Raw genomic sequence first — 24,715 nt, 5'->3', positions numbered from 1 at the left:
CTTTTTTACCTAACTTCTCTGGGCCTCAATTTTCTTATCTGTAAAATAGGGATATCATAGCAAGTACTTCATGGGATCATTGTGAGGAATAAATGAGTTAATATATGGAATGACTACTGCCTGGCACATGGTAAGCAATGGGTTAGCTGTTATAATTGCCCAATGTACTATATATGCATACATAGTATAGTACTAGGTACCCTATATATGTATATACATACATAAAACTATATACATATGTAGGTATGGTATACACACATCTCTCTCCAGTGACTTTATTTTTTAATTAATTAATTTATTTATTTTTGGCTGCACTGGATCTTCGTTGCTGCGCGGAGGCTTTCTCTAGTTGTGGCGAGCGGGGGCTACTCTTCGTTGCGGTGCGCGGGCTTCTCATTGCGGTGGCTTCTCCTGTTGCGGAGCATGGGCTCTAGGCGCTTGGGCTTCAGTCGTTGTGGCTCGCGGGCTCTAGAGCACAGGCTCAGTAGTTGTGGTGCACGGGCTTAGTTGCTCTGACACATATGGGATCTTCCCGGACCAGGGCTTGAACCCGTTTCCCCTGCATTGGCAGGCGGATTCTCAACCACCGCGCCACCAGGGAAGTCCCTTGGAGCACTTTTTATCTGAGCACCTCTGCCTCTAAGAATCTGCTGTGTATTATTCCATAGAAAGGATGCACCAGGATTTACCTAACCTTAGGACTTGTGGGCTATTTCTTAGGTTTGGTGCAGTTTGGGGGACAGTTTGTAACTATCGAGCGCAATTTTAAATGCATAACCTGCAACGCAGTCGTTCCCTTTCTAAGAATTTATTCTATCCAATCTCCAGCTCTGGGGTACACAGGCCACGTCCCAGGTATTAACGGCGGCTATGGCACATGTGCGCCCCCCAGATGCGCAGACAAGGGACGTAGTGTAAGGGTGCAGCAGGAGAACTGGTTGGAGGGCGACCCTTGGCCCATGCCCAGGCTTGCAGCTCCCCTGTCATGCCCAAGGAGGCGGGCCTGCTACTGACCCCGCCCCAACCATCTGGTCCCGCCCCAACAGGCCCCGCCCCGCCGCCAGCGCCACCACCCACTGAGCGCGGCCGCCCGGCAGGCCCCGCCCCGCCCCAGCCAGGCTAGCCCCCAGGCTCCGCCCCGCCCGGCACTCTGTGCGCTTGCGCCGGCGTCTCAGGCTCCCGGGCCCGGCGGCCGCGGCTCTTTTGTCTCCCGGCCGGAGCCCGAGCCGGATCCTGAGCTACGGTCGGAGCCTAGGTCAAGACTGGGTCGGAGTCGGATCGCGTCCGCAGCCCGGGCTGCCCGATGGGGCGCGCCCCCTGCCCACCACCCCCGGCCCGTGCCGTCGCCTGAGCCCCGGCCTGCCTGGCCCGGCCCGCGCCATGGAGTCTGGCCGCGGCGGCCTGGAGACCGTGGGCAAGTTCGAGTTCTCGCGCAAGGACCTGATTGGGCATGGCGCCTTCGCCGTGGTCTTCAAGGGGCGCCACCGCGAGGTGAGGGGCCGGCCGGCCCGGACAGAGCGCCGGCGAGGGCGGCCCCCCCGCCCCGGGGTCCCTCTCCCCATCCCCCGCTCCAGGGACCCCCCCACCTCATCCCCACCGCCGGCCACCCCCATCCCCACCTCCACACCCCAGAGGCCCCCTCACCCTGCTGGAGACCCCACATGAACACAGCCGGGCGCCCCTCGTCTCACCCCACAGCCCCGGGACCCCACGTCCCCCTCACATGCACTCCTGACCCCCTCATCTCCAGGGACCTGCTGGGCGCTTACCTGGCTTGGGCAAGGCCTTCAAGGGGTTCCCGGGTTCCCCGCCCCTGAGGGACACCTGCGCTTGGTTTTCAGAAACACGACCTGGAGGTCGCTGTCAAGTGCATTAACAAGAAGAACCTCGCCAAGTCCCAGACTCTCCTGGGAAAGGAAATCAAGATCCTCAAGGTGAGCTGGCCTCAGAAGCCGGAGGGGAGAGGGTGATGGGTGAGTCCGCTTCACTCACGGGAAACCTGGGTTTCTGTCCTAGGAACTGAAACATGAAAACATCGTGGCGTTGTATGACTTCCAGGTAAGGCTGCGGGCCGCCGTCTTGGTGGGGAGGGGGTGTGCTCCCCTCCCCCCCCCCCCCCCCGCCCCCACTGTCCCCAGTACAGCCTCAGGCCCCGGTGACTTAAGTCCCAGTCCAGCCAAGTGCTGGAGACCCTGGCCAGGAGCGGACTGTTCCAGGCTAGCATCTCGTACTGGGGGAAGGAGCTGGGCACCCCCCGTGTGGATGGGCGTCGGAGGCCTGCTGGGACCTTGGAGACCCCACCCTCAGCCCAGTTCTCGGGCCTGGGTTTCCTCTGGGCATGTTGGGAGAGCTCCCACGTTCCCCGGCCACCTGAGTGCCACGGGCCGCAGCGCTGCTCCACCGAGGGAGGTCTGGCTACAGCGTGGCCCTCGGGGGTGTCTGGCCCAGTGGCCGCGACGGTGAGTCCTGTCCCCAGCGCAGGCTCAGGGCAGCCCTGCCGGCCTGGACCACCTGTCTGGGCCAGCGGATTGTTTGTTGACATTACCCCAGCGGCCCGGCATTGGCCACTGTCTCCCTGTGTCAGACTGGGGGAGGGGCGGGGCTAAGGGAGATTCCTTCTTGCTGGCAGTTGGGGCCAGCCACCCGGGCAGGAGGGAGGCGGTGCCCGGCTGATGAGGCCATCTCAGGCCTAGCTGGCCCAGAAGACCGCGGCCTGTTTCCCCCAGTGACCCCGGGCCCCCAGGCCTGGCGGCGGGGGAGGCCCAGCCTCGGCCCAGGCCTGGGACCCTGGAGACCCAGTTTGGGGACCAGGAACCTGAGGCAGCAGATCTGAGGGCCAAAGTGCTGACTAATGGTTTTGAAACCTGTTTACTGAGGCCACGGGACCAGCCCCTGGCTGAGGGGAAGTTCCCGGCCAGGCTGTCTGTGTTTTGGTGGCCTCCTCCCTCCTTCCCTGTCCTCTCCCTCCCCCTTCAGAGCTGGGCTGTGGCCTTGGGGGCTGTGGCATGACATGAGGTGACTTGGGGAGGCCCCAGGTCCAATGTGACAGCGACAGGGAGTGCCTGGAAGCTGTGTTCTGGGGCCGCGAGGGCAGCCCCCTTCCCCCTCCTCCTCTCCCACCCTTCCCTGTCCCCTGCCCCCGCCTCTGCTCGCCTCCTTCCCATCCTGGCTGGGCCACACACCTGGTTGTGGGCAGTGCCACTTCCTCCAGGGCTGGCAGTGCTGTGGCTTCCCTTGTGCAGAGGAAGTGCTCAGAGGCCAGCCAGCCCCTCCCTTCCAGGCCCCCAACGCGGGGCTCTGTGCTCTCAGCCTTCGGGGTGTGGGGTGGCTACCCGAGTCCTTAGACACTTGTCTGAGACGCACATGGGACCCAGGAAATCATGGCTTTTAAAAACAGTTAATGATATAGCTTAAAAAAAAAAAATGAAGAAACAGTACAAAAGGGACGTGGAAGAAAGTGACTCTACCATCCCTGTCCCAGTGAGCCCCATCTCCCCCAGAGGGTCTCTCTGGGGACAGTGACACATCCTCACGTACCTCTTTGCTGCCACACCATCCACAGTTCTACTGTGGCATTTTTCACTTAAGTGTGTGTCTTTGATAAGGTCTGTGTCTCTCCACACGAACTCCATCCATATGTGAGAAGTGACACCCCTCTCCTCCAAAGGAAATTATCCCCCATTCTTTCTGCAAGGTTCCGAGTGCAGACTCTGCAGCTAGGTGACCTAGTTCCGGTCCTGGCTCTGCCACTTAAACGAGCTGTGTGTCCTGGAACAAGTGTCTTAATCTGTCTGTGCGTCCATGTCTTTCTCTGTAAAACAGAGTCTGGAGTTGTTTGGTTGAAACTGGTCCTCGTAAGCACTGTGTGTGCTGACATTGCTACGACTGTGACCGTGGTGTTATTTGCAGCTGTGTGGTGTTCCGTGGCCCTATATTCCACAGTTGACCTCACCAGTCCCCCACTGGAGGGACGTGGGGTTATTCTGGGATTCTGACATGTCAGCAGTGTGGTGGTGACTCTCCTGGATTCACCTTTGTCATGATTGTGTGCCTGCCGGGTGGATTCCTAGAAGTAAGAGGATGCGTATTTTAGTTTGGAACAGTTGCCAGATTGTGGTCCATAGAGGATGGACCGTGGACACAGCAGCGCTGCTGGCAGGAGGGCTTGTCTCCCCACATCCTTGCCAGGAGCTCGGTTGTCAGACTTTCATCTTGGCCTGCCTCAGAGGTGGAAAATGACATCTCTTATGGTTCTGTTTTTCACCTTTGGGGGAGGCTCAGCATCTGTCTGTGTGCATGTGAACACCAGGAATGCCTCCTACCCAGGGATGTGCTCCTGTGGGTCTTGTGATTACCGAGGTTGGACGGCACTGTGGTTAACGGCATGGGCCCTGCGCCCTACTGCCTTTCTGAGCCCAACTCGCCCATTTACTTACCTGTGTGACCTTGGGCAGGTTACTCAGCCTCCTGGTGCCTCAGTGTTACCCAGAAAATGGGAGATGATAACAGTACATCTATGTCGTAGGGTGGTTGTGATGACAGCTTGAGTCTATGTTAAGTGTTTAGATCTGTACTTGTTAGTTAGTAAGTGCTATATAAATATTGGTTGGTGGGAACTCTTTATATATTAAGGAAAGCCCTTCCGTGATAGGTTGCAAATATTCCTCCTCAGGTTGCTTCTTGTCTGTTGAGGAGGTTTTGTTTCGTGGCCATACGGAATAGTGACTGTTGTCAGGCCGCTGTGGGTGTGTGTGGGGGGCCTCTGGGGTGGTGCTCTGCTCTGTGGCCCGCAGACATGTGGGCAGGCAGCGGGAGCCCCTGGCCTTTCCTTTCCTTGAGGGGCAGACGGCTGGCTCTGGGTCTTGCCCTCGCCTGCTGGGCCGTGGTTGAGTGTGCTCTTTCTCGGGAGAGTGGCCATCACAGGGGTCAGGGGACAGCCCTGCCCAGCATGTGCCCTGGGACGAGGGCCTTCCTGAGACCAGCACGCCGTCCAGCTGGTTCCCACAGCTGGGTGACTCACTTCCCGGCCTGGCTGACAGAGCCACCCCTAGTGACTTTGGGTGGGTGGACACCTCAGTCAAGGGGAGAGGTCTGCCTCGCTGTGGGGTCATTCAGGACAGTGCCAACCCTTGGCCTTGCTTTTTCCAGAACCCTGGCTCTCGGTGGTGGGCACCGTGACCCAGGCGGGCTTGGTGGGTCCCGGGCAGGGACGTGTCGATTCTGTGTTTTCCATTCTGGAAGTGTCCTCTGCTTCTCCCGAGGCAGGGGCAGGCCCGGTGTGTGGGAAGAAGGGGGCTGGAGAGGGCAGCTGGCCTCCCCCCGGCTCCCCGCCCCCCGGGAGCCACAGGCACACAATGGAAGCTGAAGGAGGCTCCCTGAGGAAGGGTGGGCTTCCTCCTCAGGGTGGGGCTGGGCATCCCTTCCCGTCTGGGCGCTGTCCAGGAGAGCCTGGGGGCGGGGAGAGCCGCGGCTCCCATGGGCGGCTGTGCTCCGGCCCTGGCTGTGGCTTTTGCCACCTTCTGGAGCCAAGACGGCCCACTCCAAGGAGTTAACTAGGTCAGCGCCCGCCCACCCACCTGCCCACCAGGCCCAGCCCAGGATGGCCAGACAGAGTGGGCTCGGCCGAGCCTGGGAGCTGGGATCCTCTTAAGCAAAGCACCTTAGCACCCTGTGGAGGCAGGGCGGCCTCCTGCGTGCCTGGGCGCCCGTGCCAGGCTGCTTGGGACACCTGGCCCCGACATCCGGGCCAGCCCGGTCCCCAGGGCCTGTGGGCGCGCCACTGAGAGACGGAGAGGGCGCCGCTTCATCCCGCCTTCAGGGCTTCGCCTGTCCTCTCGAGGTGTGCAGGTCAGGGTTCACCACCCCCTTCCTTGGGGGCCGCACGCACGGTGGAGTGGCCAGGACTCTGGTGCCCGGCCCTGCCCCTCCCTCGCCAGCTGTATGACAGGCAGAATCACAGGACCTCTCTGTGCCCGTTTCCTCCCCTTAAGTCGGCTGGGACGTCGATGGGACCTGCCTGGTCCTCAGTTGCGCCGGGGGTGAGTGGCGGGTTGGGGGTGACCCCGGTGTGCTCCCTGTAGGCCGGGGGCCCGGCGGGCCGGCGCCTCGGCCGTGTTGGTGGTTTTGCATTAGTAACGTGACGGACTCCTGGGGACAAGAGCGCGGCCAGAAGCCCCCTCATCCGCCTCCCCCAGGAGGGGAGCCCTCTGGCTCGGCGGTCGCCGCAGCCCCCGGAAGCAGTCCTGGTCCTTTCGAGTGTCTAGACCGCGTCTGGACCGACCCCTAAGGAGGCGGCCTGCTGTCTGCCGTCCACTTGGTCCCCGCGCCTGGGGGAGCTCGTGGAGACCAAATTTAGCTCACGAGGAGGAAGGCCGAGGCGGGACCTTTCCGGGTCTTGGGTGGGCAGCAGGCTGCCAGGGGCAGACCAGCTGTGCCACCGAGGCCGCGCTGACCTCCCCCCCCGCCGGGGAGCCTGGAGAGCCGGCTTCTTCAGGGGGGCCTGGGCACGCAGCCGTCCTGGAGACCGCCGCACCGGGGGCGCCGCAGGCGTGGCCGAGGCTCGTGCCAGCCCATGGGCTTAGCGCCTAACAAGCTGATGCCGCGGGCGGGGAAGGGGCCTTCTGAAGCCAGGGCAGTGGGGGACCCCGAGGCCGGGCCTCCGCGGGCCCGAATCCCACGTGGTGAGGAGAGGTGGGCACGACTCCCCCGGCCCGGCCCTGCCGTGCTCTCCCCCTCAGGCCCTGGCCTTCTGGGCTCCGTGCACAGTACGGCCTGCGGGCAACACCCTCGGTCTCTGCTGGGTGACCCACGGGGTGAAGGGACAGAGGTCGGGGGAGGAGAGGAGCCTGGACCCCTGCAGCCCCGCCTGGCCCCAGAGCCCCTGGTCTTTGCTCACTGAGGGCTCGCCGAGGCCTGGGGGGCGCCAGGAAGGCTTCGGGGAGGTCTCGGGGGGCTGGGGTGTCAGGGAGCGGGGAGGGCTAGGAGCCCCGAGCCAGCGGGCGGCGGGCCCCGTGGTGTGGCCCCTCGGGAGGGAGGGCGTCTGGCCTGGTGTTTGGAAGCGCCCCCAGCTGGAGTGGGTGTGGGGGTCCTGTGCGGGGGTCCCATGGGTTCCTGGGCACGAGGGCTGTACGCTGTCACTGATGCACAGGCGCCTCCTTTCTGGGGCAGGAGGTCGTGGGGTCCAGGGTGCGCGGCACTCACCTCCCAGCTGGCAGGCCCCTCGTCCCCATCCAGCCACGGTGCTGCCAGCCCTGGGTGACTCCCCGGGGACCCTCGGGGGGCATGGATGCCCTATCTGTCTCCGGTCCTTGTCATCCGGCCCCGCCCGTCCTGGCTCGGTGGGTGACCGGAGGCTTTCCTGCGGAGCAGGGGGCCTGTCGGGAGGGCAGGCTAGAGCTGGAGGTGCCTGGGCCTGAGCCCTGCCCTGCCCTCTGGCGGTGTGGCACCTCTGGGCCACTCAGGACAGGGCTGCTCCCTGGCGGGGGAAGTCGGGAGCCTGCTCAGCACGTCCCCAGCGGTGGCCGTGGTCAGGGTGACGGCAGGTGAGGGAACAGGTGGCCTCGGTGTCACGGGGAGTGGCTGCTTCTACCTCCTGGGTTAGTCCTGGGTCCTCATCTCTGGCCCCTCTGCCCGAGAGCCTCCGACTCTGCGCCCGGCTCTCAGAGCCTCCCTCCGTTGGGATCTCCCTCTTCCTGGTCCCCCTCTGTCCCCGCTGGCCTGGGCCCACCCCGCCAGTCGGTCGCAGTTGCGGGCGCGGCGTGACCAGGGGCTTTCTCCCTGCATTATCTCTCCCCGCAGCTGGCCCGGGAGGGCGGGGCCTGCGTGCTGGGCCTCCCTGCTTCGGTGGACGGAGCCCACCCCCTCCCAGAGGAGCCCGGCTGGGCGCTTGGGAAGGCTTCTGCATCCCTGCCAGACACGCGGCTGAGTGAGGGCCTGGGGAAGCAGGGTGGGGCACGCGGCCCCTCCAGCCCCGGAGCTTTCAGCGTCCACCTCTCAGCCCTGCTCCCCGGGGCGTCCCCATCCTGGACCCACAGCCTCTTGTTGGGGGAGCTCTGGAGGCATGGGGGCTTCTCTTTTGTTTCAAATATAAATGTATCTATTTTATTTACTTATTTTTGGCTGCGTTGGGTCTTCATTGCTGCACGTGGGCTTCTCACTGCGGTGGCTTCTCTTGTCGCGGAGCACGGGCTCTAGGCGTGCGGGCTTCAGTAGCTGTGGCACGTGGGCTCAGCAGTTGTGGCTTGCGGGCTCTAGAGCGCAGGCTCAGTAGTTGTGGCGCACGGGCTCAGTTGCTCTGTGGCATGTGGGATCTTCCCGGACCAGGGCTTGAACCCGTGTTCCCTGCATTGGAAGGCGGATTCTCAACCACTGCGCCACCAGGGCAGCCCCATGGGGGGGTCTTCTCTTGTTTCAGGGGGCTGACATTTACACCTGGGGTGTCACCCAGTGGCTTTGTGTTCTACTGGTGTGGGTCTGAGCCCAGGCCCAACCTCCTGGGGGTAGGGTGACTGATCAGGGGTCCTCTGTCCTGCCCGGTCGGGGTGGCGGGGGCATCCCTGGCACCTGAGCAGGGGTGGAAGGCGGTGGCCCGCTGCTGGGGATCAAGTCTGTCTGGCCCTCGGGCGCCCTCCCCCAAAGGCCACTGAGAAATGTCCCTCCTGCAGCTACCTCCCTCCTCCCACCCAGGCTTCCCTCGGGCCCCCCATACCTTGAGAGCTTCGGGGCCAGCTCACGCGCGTGCCCCCTTGCCCCGTGGGGTTAGAAGCTGGAGCTGCCCGGGAGCAGCGCGCGGGTGGGGAACGGGGACTCGGGGCACTCTGCCGGGCGGCGGGCAGGGGCTGTTCCTGGTCCCCAAGGCCCAGCAACGTACTGGTGCTGAAGGGGCTTGGGGACTTGCTCCTGGCTGGCAGGGCCACTCAGTTAGGGAAGACCCCGCCTGGGGAAGAGGGGAGGGCACTGTCTGCAGGAGGGCAGAGCGGTTAGGACCCCGCCTGCCTGGTTGACTTGGCTTTGCCGGCCTCAGTTTGCTCATCTGTGACCTGGGGATCTCAGGGGCCCCTCCTGGACAGACGCCGGGGCCGTGGGTGCGGGAGGGTGTCTCTGTGCTGGCCTGAGCAGCGGGCTCCTGGGTCTTGCTGGCGTGGACCGAGCTGAGGACGCTGGTGGCACCCCGGGGCCATGGGTGGCCACGGGCTGAGCCGGAAGCTGGCCGGCAGTGGGCTGGCGGCGCCAACCTGTAGTGCTGGTGGCATCTTTGATTCCGGAGCCAGGAGCAGTTTCCGTGGCCTGAGAGTCAAGGCCCTCACACCCTCGCTGTGTCCCTTCTTGGGGGCCTGGGTCCCCCACTAAGTGCTTCTCCTTGGCCAGGACTCACCACTCATAGAAGAGCAAGCTGAGCCCTGTCAAAACCTCAGGGCCAGGGCTGACCCTGACCTTGATGGAGACCTGGGTTGCTGAGGGCTCTCCCTGGGAGGTGGGGTCCTTGCTCCACCCCTGACACCTCTCCTGGGTCCTCAGCCCCTTCCCCAGACTTGACAAATGGAGTGGTCTGATTGGCTGCTTCTCCTGTCACTCAGCCCACTTGGCTCTCAGACATCCTCATCTCCGGGCCACTGAGCAGCTGGCTAAGCCCCGGCGTGACAGGCCCCAGGGCTGCCAGGCCAGCCAGTGTCCACGCTCACTGGCCTCTCCTGCCTGAGCCCAGGCGGTGTGTTGAGGGCAGCTGCAGGTGCCGGGTGCCCAGGTCACACTGGGGCCAAGCCAGGCCTCCCAGACGGCTGCCAGACGGGGGGACAGGGCGTGCTCCCGTCCACCTCTCACCGCCTCTTCTGTGTCCTGCAGGAAATGGCCAATTCCGTCTACCTGGTCATGGAGGTGAGTCCTGGAGGCCAGCTGTGAGGACAGGGAGGCTGGGCCCTCTCGGCTCTCAGGCCCCTTGTCACCTTGGGGTTAGAAGTTGTTTTCATGTCCGTGGGCTTAGGGCCACCTCACCAGCAGGCCCAGCGCCGCAGCAGGTGCTGGAGGGGTGGTGAGCGCCCCCATTGACCTCCTCAAGCACGGGTTGCGGGGGACGTCTGCCCCAGGCTGGAGACAGGGCACCAAGTGCCCGGGGAGCAGGCGTCCAGGGGTGGGGTGGTGGGAGACCTGGGCAGGGCTGGAGGGTGTGCCCTGGCCGCTGACCAAGGCGTGTGGCCGGTCTCTTGCAGTACTGTAACGGCGGCGATCTGGCCGACTACCTGCACGGTGAGTGGACACCTGCGGCGGGATGGGCTGCCCGCCGAGGCTCACCCTGACCCATTCTGAGAGGTGGCCTGGCGTGAACGAGCCTTCCTGGGCCTGATGGTGATGGCGGATCCTCCCATCCCCCTGGCGCCTGCTGGGAAAGATGGAAGCGGGAGTGGAGCCCCGTTGGGGACACGTGCTGTGTCAGAACCACGAGGGATGGCCTCACAGGGCAGACTTGGTCTGCAAGGGTCACTCTTGAGCGGGGCCCCGTGCGGCCCGCTGTGGACGTGGCGCCCGGCAGGGTCCCGGTCGCTGGTCGGCAGCTCTGCGGGAGCCAGGCCTGTCCTGGGCCCCAGCGGGGGCCGGCTCTCCACGGGGGGCGGGCCTCCGCAGGGCCCTGGCGCAGGTGGGGGACCACCGTTGAGGCCGGGCCTGGGGCTCATCGCACAGCCGCTGGCCGCGGTGTGTGCTGTGAGCGGGAGGTGGAGGGAGCTGCTGGGAAGCCGTCCTCACCTGAGGAGGGGCGGGGTGTGCCGGGCAGCAGCGCGGGGCCCGCAGGTCGGGAGGGGACACCGGGGCAGCTCAGCGTCAGACGGCGCGGCCGATGGGCCTGGAGACCGCAGGGAGGGGCCCGGGAGCCGTTCGGGGCGCCCGGGTGAGCTGCGCCCCACTGAGCCCGTCTCCCCTCAGCCATGCGGACGCTGAGCGAGGACACCATCCGGCTCTTCCTGCAGCAGATCGCGGGCGCCATGCGGCTCCTGCACAGCAAGGGAATCATACACCGGGACCTGAAACCCCAGAACCTCCTGCTGTCCAACCCTGGCGGGCGCCGTGCCACCCCCAGCAACATCCGGGTCAAGATCGGTGAGGCGGCGGCCGGGGCCCGGGGAGGCCGGCGGGGGCCCGGGGGCCGCGGCCGCCCCTCTCACGCCTCTCCTCGCTTGCAGCCGACTTCGGCTTTGCCCGGTACCTGCAGAGCAACATGATGGCGGCCACGCTCTGCGGCTCCCCCATGTACATGGTAGGTGGCCCACCCCAGCCCCTGCTGCCCCGTCCTGTTGGAAGGGGCGTGCGCGGTGGGGTTCCCTCCCGTGTCCCGAGCGGAGCCCCATCCCGTGGCCTCACTTCGGGTGGCAGCCGGCGTGCCTGTACCGTTTCCCGCCACGTCTGTGGCAGTCGGCTGGCGTCTATTCCGATTGGCTGGCGTCTGTTCTGATTGGCTGGAGCCAGACTTCGCTCGGCGCACGCTCAGCGCCCGTTCGCGCCGTAGCGCCGACCGCACTGTACCCCCACAGGCCCCAGAGGTCATCATGTCCCAGCACTACGACGGGAAGGCGGACCTGTGGAGCATCGGCACCATCGTGTACCAGTGCCTGACGGGGAAGGCGCCCTTCCAGGTGAGGGCCCCCGGGCAGAGGGTGTGGGCGCGCTCAGCTCTGCAGCCCAGCGGTCCTCGGCCGTCACCGTCCCGCAGCCTCCCCTCGCTGGGGTGACGTGGCCGCCCAGCTCCCCACCGTGCAGTCACTTCAGGGCCTTGTCCTGATCAGGGCCGAGGCCGGAGTCTCCACTGGCTCTGGGGCGCGCCTGTGTGTGTCCACGTGTATGTCTGAACCAAGTTTCGTGGCCTCCCTCCTGCACATTGCAGGGCTGGCGTGACCCGCCAAATTGGTACCAGGACCCCAAGCTCTGGGGTACACCCTGCATTTGGAAGGCAGTGGCCTGCTGTGTGCTGGACCCCAAAGGGTCCAGGGCTCTGAGCCCATGCTGCAGGCCCTCGCGTCCTGTAGTGGCCTCGTGGACCGACCCGGCAGCTCTCCACTGTCGCCAGCTTGCCCCAGAGCACCCTCTGCCTGCCCGGTGACCTAGGCTGCCCCCATCCCTGCTCCCCGCACCTCCCTGCCTGCCGTTTCCTGCACGTGAGCAAGTGACTAGCGAGGGCTCTCCCCCGCTGGCGTGTTGGCCTTGGGAAGGCAGGGGCCGTCTTGCTCTTGGCTGTACCCCCCGTGCCTTGAACAGTGCCGGGCACACAGCAGTGCGAGCGCGTGACACGTGAACAGGCGTGTGGGCGGGGCCCACTGGGGGGGCCAGCTTGCTCTGGGGCCCTTGGCTGGGGTGGGGTGTACGGGCCACTTTTTAATTTCAAGAAGCACACAACCGGTCACACCAGATACCCGGGATGCACCCGCAGCAGGTGGGAAGGGGGACCAGCCAGCATCCTTGCTCTGGGCCCCCCTGGCCCCCCTGTTTGGTCCCCGTGGTTCCACAGCCTGGCTGGGGGGAGGGGGGCCCCTTCCTTGGAAGCATGCGAGGGCGCTCAGTGTTTGGACAGACAGGCTGGCAGTGCTGGACCAGGGGCCTCTCGGGAGACAGAGGCTCTGAGCGGCTAGTGGCCGAGAGCAGCGGGGATGCTCACACCTGGCCCCCTGGCCCCCACTTCCAGGCCAGCAGCCCCCAGGACCTCCGCCTCTTCTACGAGAAGAACAAGACGCTGGTCCCCCCGTGAGTGCCCCTCCCGCCAGACACAGACACCCCGCCCCCCCACCCCCGGGCAGGCTGCCCTGTCAACGTCGTGCCCTGTGCCCCCAGCATCCCCCGGGAGACCTCGGCCCCGCTGAGACAGCTGCTCCTGGCTCTGCTTCAGCGCAACCACAGAGACCGCATGGACTTCGGTGAGCACCGCCCGACAGGCCTGGGGGGTCAGGGTCCTCTGGCTTGCGCCCCTGCCCCCCGTGTCCTGCACAGCCCGCTCCCAGGGGCCCTGTGGCGGCAGTGAGTGGGTTTCCCGGGGCCCGCAGCTCCTTTCCCAGCAGCGGAGACGGTAAAATCCCCGGTTTTGCAATGGGCAGCACTGCTGGGAAAACCGTGGGCCGGGCGGGTGGATCCGGGCCTGGGCCGCACTGGGGGCGCCGGATGCGTTCAAGAGCCGCCAGCTGGGGCTCTGCCTCCCTCCGTTCCTGGCGTGAGGCAGCGGAGACGGGGCCCAGAGCCAGCTGGAGCTCGGGCCCCAGGGGACAGTGGGGCCTGGCCTCGACCCTGGGAGCCCTGGCGTCGGACCCTCCTGAGCCCAGGCCCACCCCTCCTCCTGCAGATGAGTTTTTCCATCACCCCTTCCTCGACGCCAGTGCCGCTGTGAAGAAGTGTGAGTCCCCTGAGGGTCTCGGCACTCCCGCGCCCCGCCTTCTCCCTGTGGGCTGCCAGCCCCACCCCGGAAGGTTGGGGGCTACCAGCTCCTCAGCCCCCCTCCAGCCTGTAGTCCCCAGGGGCCCCCGAGGCCAGGGGGTGGGCTCGAGCTCAGCTGACTTGGTGCGGTGGGATTGGAGAGGTGAGGGCGGGCCCCTCGCACAGGTCCCCTCCCGGTCCCCGGGTTCCTCTGGGGCGGGGGGCGTCCCGAGCCGGCAGCTGTGCTCGGCGTGGGGTTGACGTGGGCAGGGTGGGAGCGCGCGGGCCCGGACGGGGAGCATCCCATGCTGACGGGTGCTGACCCGCGCCCTCTGCCAGCCCCGCCCGTGCCCGTGCCCTCGTACCCAAGCTCGGGGTCCGGCAGCAGCTCCAGCAGCAGCTCCACCTCACACCTGGCCTCCCCACCGGTGAGTCGCGCGGCGGGCGGCGGGCGGCGGGCTCCTCTCGCCTCGGCTTCGGGGCGTGCAGGCGTCCGCAGGAACCCCACCCCAGCTCACGCCTTTATTCTGCTGTGTCGTCTGGTCTCATCACACCAGACTCAGACACGTTCTGCTTGTGAATGTGGCGGAGTTAGAAGCGGGTGGAGGCCTGTTTCAGGGTCCCTGTGTCCCGTCGGTCTCTTCAGCACCGTGTCAGCTCCGCGCCTGCGTGTGCACGGGCGCGCGGGTGGCCCCGGGCGGGGACCCTGTGTCCTGGGAGCCCCCCTGCCCCGCAGCCCGCGTCCCCGGACAGGGCTGGGGTGAGGTCTGCCGAGGTTGTGCTCGGGGGCGGGGGCACTGGGGCGTGAACCTCCCTTGGGCCGTCTGTCTGTCCGTCCGTCTGTCCGTCCTGGCAGGTGGGGGCCAGGGCCAGGCTGGTGGCGGAGAGCACGGCTCTCTCACGCCCGAAGGCAGACCTTCCAGACGCCTCACCTCCTGAACGCAGTGCAGGGCCACGGGGGCGGGGGGTGGCGGGTGTCGCCTGACACGGGGTCGCTGGAGCCTCTGGGGGCCAAGCGCTTCCTCGTGCTGGGCAGCAGGGGGCTTCGTGGGGTGACCGCTCCTGTGGGGAGGTCACCGGAGAAGGAGTGGCCTGGGGGAGGAGAACGTGCAGAGCCTCTGCCTCGTCCCCACGGCCCCCTTCACCCAGGCCCTGGGGCCGGGTCTCAGCGGCCTCCCCTCTGACCCCCAGTCCCTGGGGGAGATGCAGAAGACCCTGACCTCCCCGGCCGAGGCCGCCGGCTTCCTGCAGGGCTCCCGGGACTCGGGCGGCAGCAGCAAGGACTCGTCCTGTGACACTGATGACTTCGTCATGGTCCCGGCCCAGTTTCCAGGTCTGGGGGCCACCAGGCAGGGGTGGGCAGGGGGATCACTGCAGACGTGCCAGACGGAACCCCTAAGAAGGGGCTTCTGGAAGCTTCTACCCCAGATCAGCCTGGCCAAAGAGTCAGAGCTGAGTCCTGCCCACCGCGGAGCGCCCAGGGCGCCTGCTCCGAGGGGGGAGCTGCTGCCCTCGCTGTGTTTGCTGAGCTGCAGCCCCCCCCACCCCCACCAACCCCGCAGAGCTCTGTTCTCGGGTCCTCAGTTCCCCTCGCGACCCCGGATGCTGGCACTTCTCTCATGGCCTTGGCTGCCCTGAGACTCCCGGGACGGGGCTGGGTGGGAGCGGGCCCTGGTGTCCGACGGGCCACCCTGAGCCTGTCGGCTTGGCTCCGCAGGGGAGGAGAGGCCCCGTACCCAGCCGCCGGCAGCACAAGGAGGGCAGCGGGAAGGTGGGGACCCAGCGGTCCTGGAGGAGGGGTGAGGCCCAGATTGGGAGGTGTGGACACCCAGCCTGGGGCTCGCTGAAGGCTGGTGTGTGCAGAGGGTAGCAGGGTCTCCTTCGAGTGCCATGAGGTCCAGACAGGCAAAGGGGGTTGTCAGCACGAGCGACAGAAACAGGGACGGGAGAGTGCCTCACCGTGGCCCGGGCCCACCCCAGGAAGAGGTGCCTGGGCCCAGCCTCACCCGTCTCCCATCCACAGGTGACCTGGTGGCCGAGGCGGTCGGTGCCAAGCCGCCACCGGACAGCCTGATGTGCAGCGGGTAAGCCCCCAGCGTGAGCCCCGCCGGTTCTGCGGGGAGGGCGACGCCTGCTCCCAGGCTGTCGCCTGACCTGCCTGGTCAGACAGTTTGGGAAGGGCCAAGTCTGCTGTGCCCAGTGCAGGACGGAGTCCCGAGGAGGGGCCAGAGTCTGTGCTCGTTTGGCCTGAATGTGAGGCCCTGTCGTCGCCCTGTCCCCGCCAGGAGCTCGCTGGCGGCCTCTGCTGGCCTGGAGAGCCGCGGCCGGACCCCGTCTCCTTCCCCGCCCTGCAGCAGCTCCCTCAGCCCCTCAGGGTAAGCGGGGCCCGGGGTGCAGTCAGCATCACAGCGCCCCAGCCCCAGTCGGATCCTGCAGGAAGCGGTCACGTCCAGAGGCCCTGCCTTCATTCAGGCCCGGCAGGGCGCCAGGCCCCTGTGGGTGGTCCAGCGGAAGGAAGGGATTGTGGTGGAAGGGACGCAGGGTGGGCTTGGGGCCCAGGGGTGGTTACCGGAACCACCAGAGACCAGTGTTGTCACTCCCTCCCCCCCTCCCCGAGCTTGTGGGGCGAAGTGGGCAGTGAGTCCCAGTGCCAGCAGGAGCTGGCCCAGCCTCGCTGTCCTCTGTCCCCCCCTCTACTGGCTGGTCCCAACCAGAAGCCACCTGGGTGCAGAGAGTGGGGGGCGTGGGGTGCCAGGGAGGCAGTGCTGGCCGCGCACAGAGACCAGGAAGCAGGCGGCCTGGAGTGGCCTCTGCCCCCGCGTGTGAGGGCCTGGGGTTCAGCCCAGCGCCCCGTCTGCGGTGACCCCGGCCTCTCTCCCCACGCAGCCGGGCCGGCGCGTTCTCCAGCAGCAGGTGCGGGGCCTCGGTCCCCATCCCGGTCCCCACTCAGGTGCAGAACTACCAGCGCATCGAGCAAAACCTTCAGTCACCCACCCAGTACCGGACGGCACGGTGAGTGCGCGGGGCCCCCCAGTGGCCAGGCGCGTCCCGGAGGTCTGTAACGAGAACCCCGTGCAGCCCACTGGGACGGTGCAGGGCCGTCACATGCACGGGCGTGCAGACTGCGCGCCGCGTGACCGTCAGCGCCACCGCTCTGTGGACACACTGGCACTCAAGCTGTGCCGTGACTGGTTTCTGGTAGATGTCAGCGAAGTGTCTTGTGTCCACAAAAACAAAGTCGATTTTTGTAAGTTTCGGAAGAGGAGAGGGCTCCTTTTTTTGTAATTCACAGAAGCCCCTGTGGGTCGGGGGCTGCCCTGGCGGGGTCTGGCGGCTCCCACCGGGTTGTGCTGCTGGTGAGGCCCATTGTTTGAATGGAGGGGGACAGACACGTGGCATGCAGGTGGCCCTGGCTGGGCATGGCTGGGGGCCTCACACCCTGTGCCTGCTTGCGTCCGCAGGTCCTCTGCCATCCGCAGGTCAGGCAGCACCAGCCCGCTGGGCTTTGCACGGGCCAGCCTGTCACCCCCGTCTCACGCCGAGCACGGAGCCGCCCTGCCCAGGAAGCTCTCCCTGGGTGGGGGCCGGCCCTACACGCCATCTCCCCAGGGTGAGCCTGCACGCCGCTGGTGGACCCAGCCTCGGAGCTGGGACTGGGCGTCTCCACGCGGGGGGCGGGGGAGGGACTCATTCTCTGTCCCACATTGACCTTGGCAACCCCTCTTGCCCCCAAGTCGGAACCATCCCCGAGCGGCCGGGCTGGAGTGGGGCGCCCTCCCCGCAAGCAGCCGAGATGCGGGGTGGCAGGTCCCCTCGTCCAGGTAGGTGCAGCACCGGCCCAGTGGGTGTGCAGGTGGAGCTGGGGAGGGGCGGAGGAGCTGGGCTGACCTCCCTGGGCTGGCCTGTCGCTGCTTGGGATAGTGGCCATTTTCCTGGTTCACAACCGTCATTTCTCACGCGTTAAAAGAAGGCAGGAAACTCCATGAGACTATTTTAACAATCTTAAGCCTTCAGCTTACGGAGGCCCACTGTGGGGCTCAAATCCCACCCCGACCCCGCCATGCTGTGTGACCTCGCGCAGGTGTCTCAGCTCCTCTGTGCCTGTTTCCTCAGGTGCGCAGTGGAGCGTAGGTGCAGTGCGGCACAGGTGGCCACGAGGGTAAAGGGAATCCTGAGCAGGCGTGGGGGTCTCCGTACACTGTCCTGGTTGGTCTTGTGGGCGGGGCCAGGCAGTCCTTGGACGGCTGTGATTGGGCCCGTCCTGTCCCGCCCTAGGCTCCTCGGCACCTGAGCACTCTCCCCACAGCGCTGGGCTGGGCTGCCGCCTGCACAGTGCCCCGAACCTGTCCGACCTGCGTGTGGTCCGTCCCAAGCTGCCCAAGCCCCCCACGGACCCGCTGGGGGTGGCGTTCGGCCACCCGCAAGCCAGCCCCCCACAGCCCTCCCACGGGCTGCAGTCCTGCCGGCCCCTGCGCGGCTCGCCCAAGCTGCCCGACTTCCTGCAGCGGAACCCCCTGCCCCCTATTCTGGGCTCCCCCACCAAGGTAATGGGGCCGTGGGCCTCCAGGGGCGTGGGTGGGGAGTGGTTCTGTATGTGCTTGGGCCGCCGGGCTTTCTGCCTGGTGAGATTCCCACAGGACCTGAGGGGCCCCGGAAGCCAGAGGCAGGGCTGGTGTGCTCCAGCACAGTTGCGCCTGCCCTCTGTGCTGAGACCTCTTGCACTGGCTGGTGGCTGGATCCGTGTCTCCCCGTTCACGTCTGTGGCGTGGCCATGTCCCCGTGACGAAGACTGGCTCCCAAAGCCAAAACATCTGCTCTCTGGCCCTTGACCGGAAGCGTCCCGACCCTGGCCCAGCATCCAGAGCCCCAGAGAACCCAGGCTGCCACCATGGGTGCATTACTTAGTTCATCCCTTGCCTCAGTCTTCCTGCCTGTGAAATGGGGCCAGAACCTACAGCTACCTCGTGGTGTCTCTGTGAGGGCATAGGTGCACACGTGCGTGCCCTGGGTCGGACGCGTGCGTCTGCGTGTATCGCTGTCCTCCAGCACAGGGTGGAGTCTGCCTTCACACCTTTGCTGTGAAGACCTGGGTTGTGGAAGTTTGGGGTTTTGCGGCGTGGGGCCCTGCAGACTCAGGCCAGCGCTGCTGACCCCGTTGGGATGTTAATGTCACCGTGGCGGGTCTTTCTCAGCACTTCACCTGCTCCTCCTAGGCTGTGCCCGCGTTCGACTTCACCAAGACCCCCAGCTCCCAGAACTTGCTGACTCTCCTGGCCCGGCAGGGCGTGGTGATGACGCCGCCTCGGAACCGGACGCTGCCCGACCTCTCCGAGGCGGGGCCCTTCCAGGGGCAGCAGCTGGGCCCCGGCCTGCGGCCCACCGAGGACGCCAAGGGCCCCTTTGGCAGGTGAGTGGGTGGGGACTCCCCCGACGTGGCCTGCGGGAGGAGAGACCCAGCCCTGCCTGCTGTCTGCGGGCACCTCACTCCCTCTTCAACCCCTTCTGAGCCTCAGTTTGTGCGTCTGTTCAATGGGTGACAGTGACTGCCCGGGGTGGGTGGGAGGACCGAGTGGCCAGCACAGTCGGGCAAGGCTGGGCACGCTGACCAGGCTGCGAGGCCCCCAGACCCTGCCTGGGGGGGACGGGGGGCCGGCCCTGGGCAGCGGGTGGCCTGGTGCCTGCGTCTCTGGATCCCCTGGGTGGCGCAGGGCACGTGTTCACCACCCTTCACCCTGCAGGTCCCTCAGCGCCGGCCGCCTCACGGATCTGCTCCTTAAGGCTGCCTTTGGGACGCAGGCCCCTGACTCAGGCAGCGTGGACAGCCTGCAGGAAAAGCCCATGGAGACCGGTGCGCGGGGGGGCCGCCGGGGTGCGCTCTGGGAAGTGGGGGCCCCCGCGGCGGGAAGGCCCTGAGCCCCTCCTCTTGCTCTCCCAGCGCCGTCTGCTGGCTTCGGAGGGAACCTGCACCCGGGAGCCCGCGCTGGGGGCGCCAGCAGCCCTTCCCCCGTGGTGTTCACGGTGGGCTCGCCCCCCAGCGGGACCACGCCGCCCCAGGGCCCCCGTGCCACCGTGTTCTCAGGTGAGGACCGTCACTGGCCTCGCGGCTGCAGCGGGTCAGCGGCCCGCGCCGTCCGTCAGGAAGCGGGAGGGGCCCTTGCTGTGGTCAGGAGTTGAGCCGGGCGCTACCCTCACGCCGAGGCCCTGGGAGGGTCCTCCTTGGAGGCTCGGGGTCCGGGCTCAGGGCCGTCTCCGGGGCACCGCTCCCACAGAGAGGCCCCTGCGGCCCCGGCCTCTGGCCTCCGGGGCGCCCCTACAGTGGGCGGGGGCCCGGCAGGGCTGAGGCCTCCGCTGTGGCGCCTGCTCGCAGAGGGAGCGAGTGGAGCGGGCGGGCACCGGGCTCCGTGTCCCAGCGGCGCAGCACTGATGGGGAGGGGCGGCCGGCCCTCTCCCCACAGTGGGCTCCTCCAGCCCCCTCAGCTCGGCGGGCTCCTCCTCCGCCCGTCACCTGGCGCCCGGGGCCTACGGCGAGGCCCCCCTCGAGGTACCCGCCCCCGGCCACTGCTGCAGCTTCGCCGACCCCGTGGCCGCCAACCTGGAGGGGGCCGTGACCTTCGAGGCCCCCGACCTCCCCGAGGAGACCCTCATGGAGGTGAGGGCTGGGCGGGGGCAGGCGCCAGGCCCAGCGTGGCGTCCGGGCAGGGCTGGCCGCGGGATGCCGAGGTGCGCCCCTCAGTCGCCCGTCTCCCCAGCAAGAGCACACGGAGATCCTGCGCGGCCTGCGCTTCACGCTCGTCTTTGTCCAGCACGTCCTGGAGATCGCGGCCCTGAAGGGCAGCGCCAGCGAGGCGGCCGGGGGGCCCGAGTGCCAGCTGCAGGAGAGCGTGGTGGCCGACCAGATCAGCCTGCTGAGCCGCGAGTGGGGGTGGGTGTGCCCAGCGGGGCCCCGCGGGGAGGCAGCGGGGGTGCGGGCCCCGCCCCTGACGCGTCCTTGCCGCCCTCCAGCTTCGCGGAGCAGCTGGTGCTCTACCTGAAGGCGGCCGAGCTCCTCTCCTCGGGCCTGCAGACCGCCATCGACCAGATCCGGGCCGGCAAGCTCTGCCTGTCATCTACTGTGAAGCAGGGTGAGGGCAGCCTCGGCCGGCAGCGGCGGCGGCAGCAGCGTTTGGGGCATGAGACCCTGAACTCATGGCAGGGGAGTCGGGGAGGGAGGGATGACTATCTCTGGGAGAAGAAGGTCAGCGAGGAAGAGGTGACGAGGGAGACCTTCCTGAGGAGGTTACCTGGTGCAGGCCCAGCCCGGGGAGGGACAGTGGGGGGCGCGGGCAGGTGCAAAGGCCCTGCGGCAGGGCCCCCACGTGTCTGGGGGGTGGGAAGGCGCGGCGTGAGTTGCTGGAGCAGAGCACCTAGGAGGTGGGGTCGGGCAGCACCCCGGGGACGGAGCGAGGGGCTTTTGCCCGCTGGTCGCGTGGGTCCCCTTCCCGGGGGCCGGCCTGAGCTGCCGGGGCGCCTCCCGCAGTGGTGCGGAAGCTGAACGAGCTGTACAAGACGAGCGTGGTGTCCTGCCAAGGCCTGAGCCTGCGGCTGCAGCGCTTCTTCCTGGACAAGCAGCGGCTGCTGGACCGCGTCCAGAGCGTCAGCGCCGAGAAGCTCATCTTCAGCCACGCGGTGCAGACGGTACGCCGCAGGGCGGGGCCCCGCGTGGGGCTGGGCGGGGCGAGCGGGCTGAGGCGTGGGCTGGGGGGCGTTGACAACCACAGCTCCGCCGGGTTTCAGGGGGCACCGCTCCCGGGGTGGGAGATGACACTACGCCGTCCCCTCAGCCAGCAAGTGTCACCCGGGCCCCTCCAGGCCCGGCGGGGAGCCCGGAGCTCACCTGGGCTTCCGCCTCGCTGTGAGGCTCCACGGCCCAGGCGTGTCCCTCCCTGAAACTCAGGTTCCTTACCGGGAAAAGGGGGAACCTGGTTTTCAAGCCTCTTAGCAGGTGAGTTGGTTCCTTCTTCTCTAGAGGAAACCAACACAGGCAGCCCAGCTGGGAACAGCGGCGTGAAGGCTGGAGGGGCTCGGAGGGGCCCTGCTCAGTGCTCTGCGTCTGTTGCTTTGGGGTCCTTGTGCCCAAAAAGCGCTGCTTCTGAGGCAATGCCGGTTTTTGGGAAAATTCACTCATGCAGTAAAAACGCAGCCCGAACAGACGTTCGGGAACAGTCGGCCTCCTCGTCCCCGAGCTCCCCCTCCCCCAGGGGTGACCATCACTAACGTGACCGGGACCGAGGGAGTGCTCTGCCCGGTGCGGGTGGCCGGTCGCCTGCCCTGTAACCCCGGCTGCCGGCGGCGAGCAAGCCTCTGTCGAGACTGCGCGAGACCCGGCGGCGCCCACAGCGTGCAGCGCCGTGGCTCGTGCGGCCGTCAGCCCTGGGTCCCCCGTCTCTGTCGGGGGCAGCTGGGCCCAGCCTCCGCCCTCACCCGGCAGGTGCAGTCGGCCGCCCTGGACGAGATGTTCCACCGCCGGGAGGACTGCGTCCAGCGCTACCACAAGGCCCTGCTGCTCATGGAGGGGCTGCAGCAGATCCTCTCGGACCAGGCGGACGTGGAGAACATCGCCAAGTGTCAGTGCCCGCTGGGCCCCTGGGTGCGGGGGCGGGAGGGGGCAGCCGAGCCCGCTCACCGTGTTGCCCGCCCCCCCCTCCCTCCCTCCAGGCAAGCTGTGCATCGAGCGGAGACTCTCGGCCCTGCTGACCGGCATCTGTGCCTGACCTCCTGGAGGCCCGGCCCACGGCGCCCACGGGGCTTGGACCTTCGCTGCCCATCCGTGGGGCGGGGAGCAGCGTGCTGGCCGGGCTCGAAGGGACAAGCCCGCGGCCATGACACCGCTCGCTGGTGCTGGGGGAAGGACCGTGGCTCCCCACCCAGCGTCCGGAGCCAGGCCTCAAGCCGCGTCTCTGTCTCCTGGGCTCCGCGGCCGTGGACTTCAAGGCGCTGGAGGGCCCCGCACAGACCCTCGACGTAGGCCAGTCCGCCGGCCTGGCTGACGGGCAGAGCTCCCTGCCCAGCCGGCCGTCAGAACCTCTCTCCCGGCTGCCTCGATGGCAGGTGCGGACATGTGGGCACCCCCCGACCCCGCCCAGACCCCAGGGCTGTCTCGCTGAGGGCCGGCAGCGGCCCTGAGGCCGTGATGCCCACTCAAGCCAGAGCCACCAGGCCTGCCCGGCGGATCCGCCCGGGAAAGGGGTGTCCTCCTGGCTCCCTGCTCTCCCTTCCCCGAGAGCACCACCCAGCTTTGTGAACCACCCAGCACTTTATGCAGGCGGACTGGACCCGGGGCTGCCGCTCGGTCCCGGCCGTTGCACCACCAGGCGCGCGTACACACCCGTAGTCACACATCCGTGTGCAGACAGCTCCGCGAGCGCGTGTGTCGTGCCTGCCGCCCGGGTTGCTCTCGGGGCGACACAGCCGTCTTATTTAAACGTTCTTTTAGGGACGGACAAGTACGAAGCACCGAGCTTCCAAAACCCAGCACAGACGTTGTTGCCGTCTTTCACACTTACTCCTAAGATGTGTCTTATCTTCTGCAGCTCTTTTTCTTTTTTCTTTTTTTTTTTTAAAAAGAAAACTCATACGAGTTGACGTTTTGTTCTGAAAGGACGGGGGCAGGATTGGGGCAGCCTCGGCAGCGATGCTGAGACCCGGGGGGCCAGTGGCGCTGGGCACGTGCGGGCTGCACGTGGCCGTCCGCCCTCCCGCCTGTAGGGCGGCCCTACCCCTGCCGTTGCTCCCTGCCTGAAGACGGCGGGCAGCTGAGGACCGTTTTTGTGCGTAAACCTCCCCGTCCAGCTCTCACAGTAGGTTTTGACGTCAAGCCCTCTGTCCCCTCACCAGGTCCTGGCTGCCACGGGGGGTCGGCGGGGAGGCCACCTTCCAGGCTCGGGGGGGGGTCCCTTTGCTGGTCTGCCCAGCTCTGCCGAGCCCCTCTCGAATGCGTCCTCAAGGATGCAGAGGGAGCCGCCCCAGTGCAGCGCCCCCGGCGCTGAGGTTTCACCACAGGCCCAGGCGAAGACCCCACGTGTTTCTCTCTTGCGATACTTGAAATCTTGCCTCTGTGCTTGGACCTAGAAGAAGAAGAGCAGCCCTGGGACTCGTTTCTGTCTCCTCACCGGTGACTTGAGCTTCTCCTCCTGCGCAGAAATTGTCCGTATTTATTGCTTTACGGTTGGCTGGAACCAGGGCCTCTGGGGGGCCGGCGCCGCGGTAGGGGCCCCTCGGGCTCTGTCCGCGGGCGGCCTCCGGGGTGCGGGGTGAGCGCCGCCCCGCCCAGCCTGTCCTCCACAGCACAGCTCTCCGCCCTTGGTCTACCTTACAAGACGTTTGTGTCACCCGCCCCCCCCCCCCCCCCCCCAACCCCTTGCATTAAGTTGTGTAACATCAATTTAAGGAAATAAACCTCTGGAGTTGTTGGGCTGCTGTTACCGATGGTTTGTCACGGCCTGCCCTTCTCCCGTCACCTTTCTCGGACTACACGCCCCGCCCCGCCATGTGCTGCAGCAGCAGCTGGAGTTTGGAGGTCAGGTTCGGGGCAAGACTGGGAGCTCAGTCCTCCAGGGGTTCACCGGGTGCCAGACCTTGACAGCAGCCGCGTCACTTCCATCCCCACCCACGGCGCAGGAGGGTCCCCCGCTCCACCTCTGGGTGGGTGTGAGAGGCTCTGGTTTTCATGTGCCCGCCCCCGATGGTTAGTGACCTCAAGTATCTTTTCATGTGTTTGTCAGCAATTTCTAGATCATTTTTGGAGAAATATCCATTCAAGTCCTTTGCCCGTTTTTGAATCGGATGGTTTCTCTTTTTGTTGTTGAGTGGTAAGGTTTGCATTTTTTAGACTGCGTGTTGTTTTTTATTTATCTGTTTTTAAGTTTATTTTTTCATAAATTTATTTATTTAATTTTTTTGGCTGCATCGGGTCTTCACTGCTGCACGTGGGCTTTCTCTAGTTGCAGCAAGCGGGGGCTACTCTTCATTGCAGTGCGCGGGCTTCTCATTGCGGTGGCTTCTCTTGTGGAGCACGGGATCTAGGCACGCAGGGTCGGTAGTTGTGGCACGCGGGCTCTAGAGTGCAGGCTCAGTAGTTGTGGCGCACAGGCTTAGTTGCTCCGCGGCATGTGGGATCCTCCCAGACCAGGGCTCGGACCCGTGTCCCCTGCGTTGGCAGGCGGATTCTCAACCACTGCACCACCAGGGAAGCCCTACATATTGTTTTAATAGGTTAAAAGTATCTCATTAAGTTACCAAAAAGGCTAACCGCAATGTGAAACGAAAGTTCGCGGAGGGGTAGTGATAGAGGAAG

At 66.2% G+C, this 24,715-nt stretch overlaps 1 protein-coding gene and 1 long non-coding RNA gene across 5 annotated transcripts; one reads left to right on the top strand and one right to left on the bottom strand.

Moving 5' to 3' along the window:
* Nucleotides 1-380: 380 nt before the first annotated feature.
* Nucleotides 381-3,643, bottom strand: LOC132348238 (uncharacterized). 2 transcript variants are annotated; one of them, XR_009497392.1, is made up of 3 exons: nucleotides 3,538-3,643; nucleotides 1,770-2,019; nucleotides 381-559 (listed from the first exon to the last, which is right to left on the bottom strand). It is a non-coding gene; the product is annotated as an uncharacterized LOC132348238 (long non-coding RNA). The 2 variants fall into 2 exon arrangements; XR_009497391.1 differs by lacking the exon at nucleotides 3,538-3,643 and adding an exon at nucleotides 2,371-2,542.
* Nucleotides 1,164-23,830, top strand: ULK1 (unc-51 like autophagy activating kinase 1). 3 transcript variants are annotated; one of them, XM_059895674.1, is made up of 28 exons: nucleotides 1,164-1,491; nucleotides 1,842-1,934; nucleotides 2,017-2,058; nucleotides 9,841-9,873; nucleotides 10,206-10,242; nucleotides 10,915-11,088; nucleotides 11,172-11,245; nucleotides 11,520-11,621; nucleotides 12,665-12,723; nucleotides 12,811-12,893; nucleotides 13,313-13,363; nucleotides 13,723-13,811; nucleotides 14,575-14,716; nucleotides 15,407-15,467; nucleotides 15,669-15,758; nucleotides 16,270-16,395; nucleotides 16,845-16,993; nucleotides 17,118-17,204; nucleotides 17,659-17,927; nucleotides 18,597-18,790; nucleotides 19,122-19,231; nucleotides 19,319-19,462; nucleotides 19,839-20,032; nucleotides 20,133-20,305; nucleotides 20,386-20,504; nucleotides 20,900-21,057; nucleotides 21,851-21,986; nucleotides 22,078-23,830. In XM_059895674.1, the coding sequence occupies exons 1-28, from the start codon at nucleotides 1,381-1,383 to the stop codon at nucleotides 22,131-22,133; spliced, it is 3,156 nt and encodes a 1,051-aa protein (XP_059751657.1). In that variant the 5' UTR covers nucleotides 1,164-1,380; the 3' UTR covers nucleotides 22,134-23,830. The 3 variants fall into 3 exon arrangements, with proteins under 3 accessions (XP_059751657.1, XP_059751658.1, XP_059751656.1); XM_059895675.1 differs by having other exon boundaries at nucleotides 14,533-14,716; nucleotides 20,187-20,305; XM_059895673.1 differs by having other exon boundaries at nucleotides 14,533-14,716.
* The last annotated feature ends 885 nt before the right edge of the window (nucleotides 23,831-24,715 follow it).

Source organism: Balaenoptera ricei, chromosome 14 (assembly GCF_028023285.1).
Source record: "Balaenoptera ricei isolate mBalRic1 chromosome 14, mBalRic1.hap2, whole genome shotgun sequence".
NCBI lineage: Eukaryota > Metazoa > Chordata > Mammalia > Artiodactyla > Balaenopteridae > Balaenoptera > Balaenoptera ricei.
Note: the sequence above shows the minus strand (reverse complement) of the source record. Positions and strands in the feature narration are given on the sequence as shown.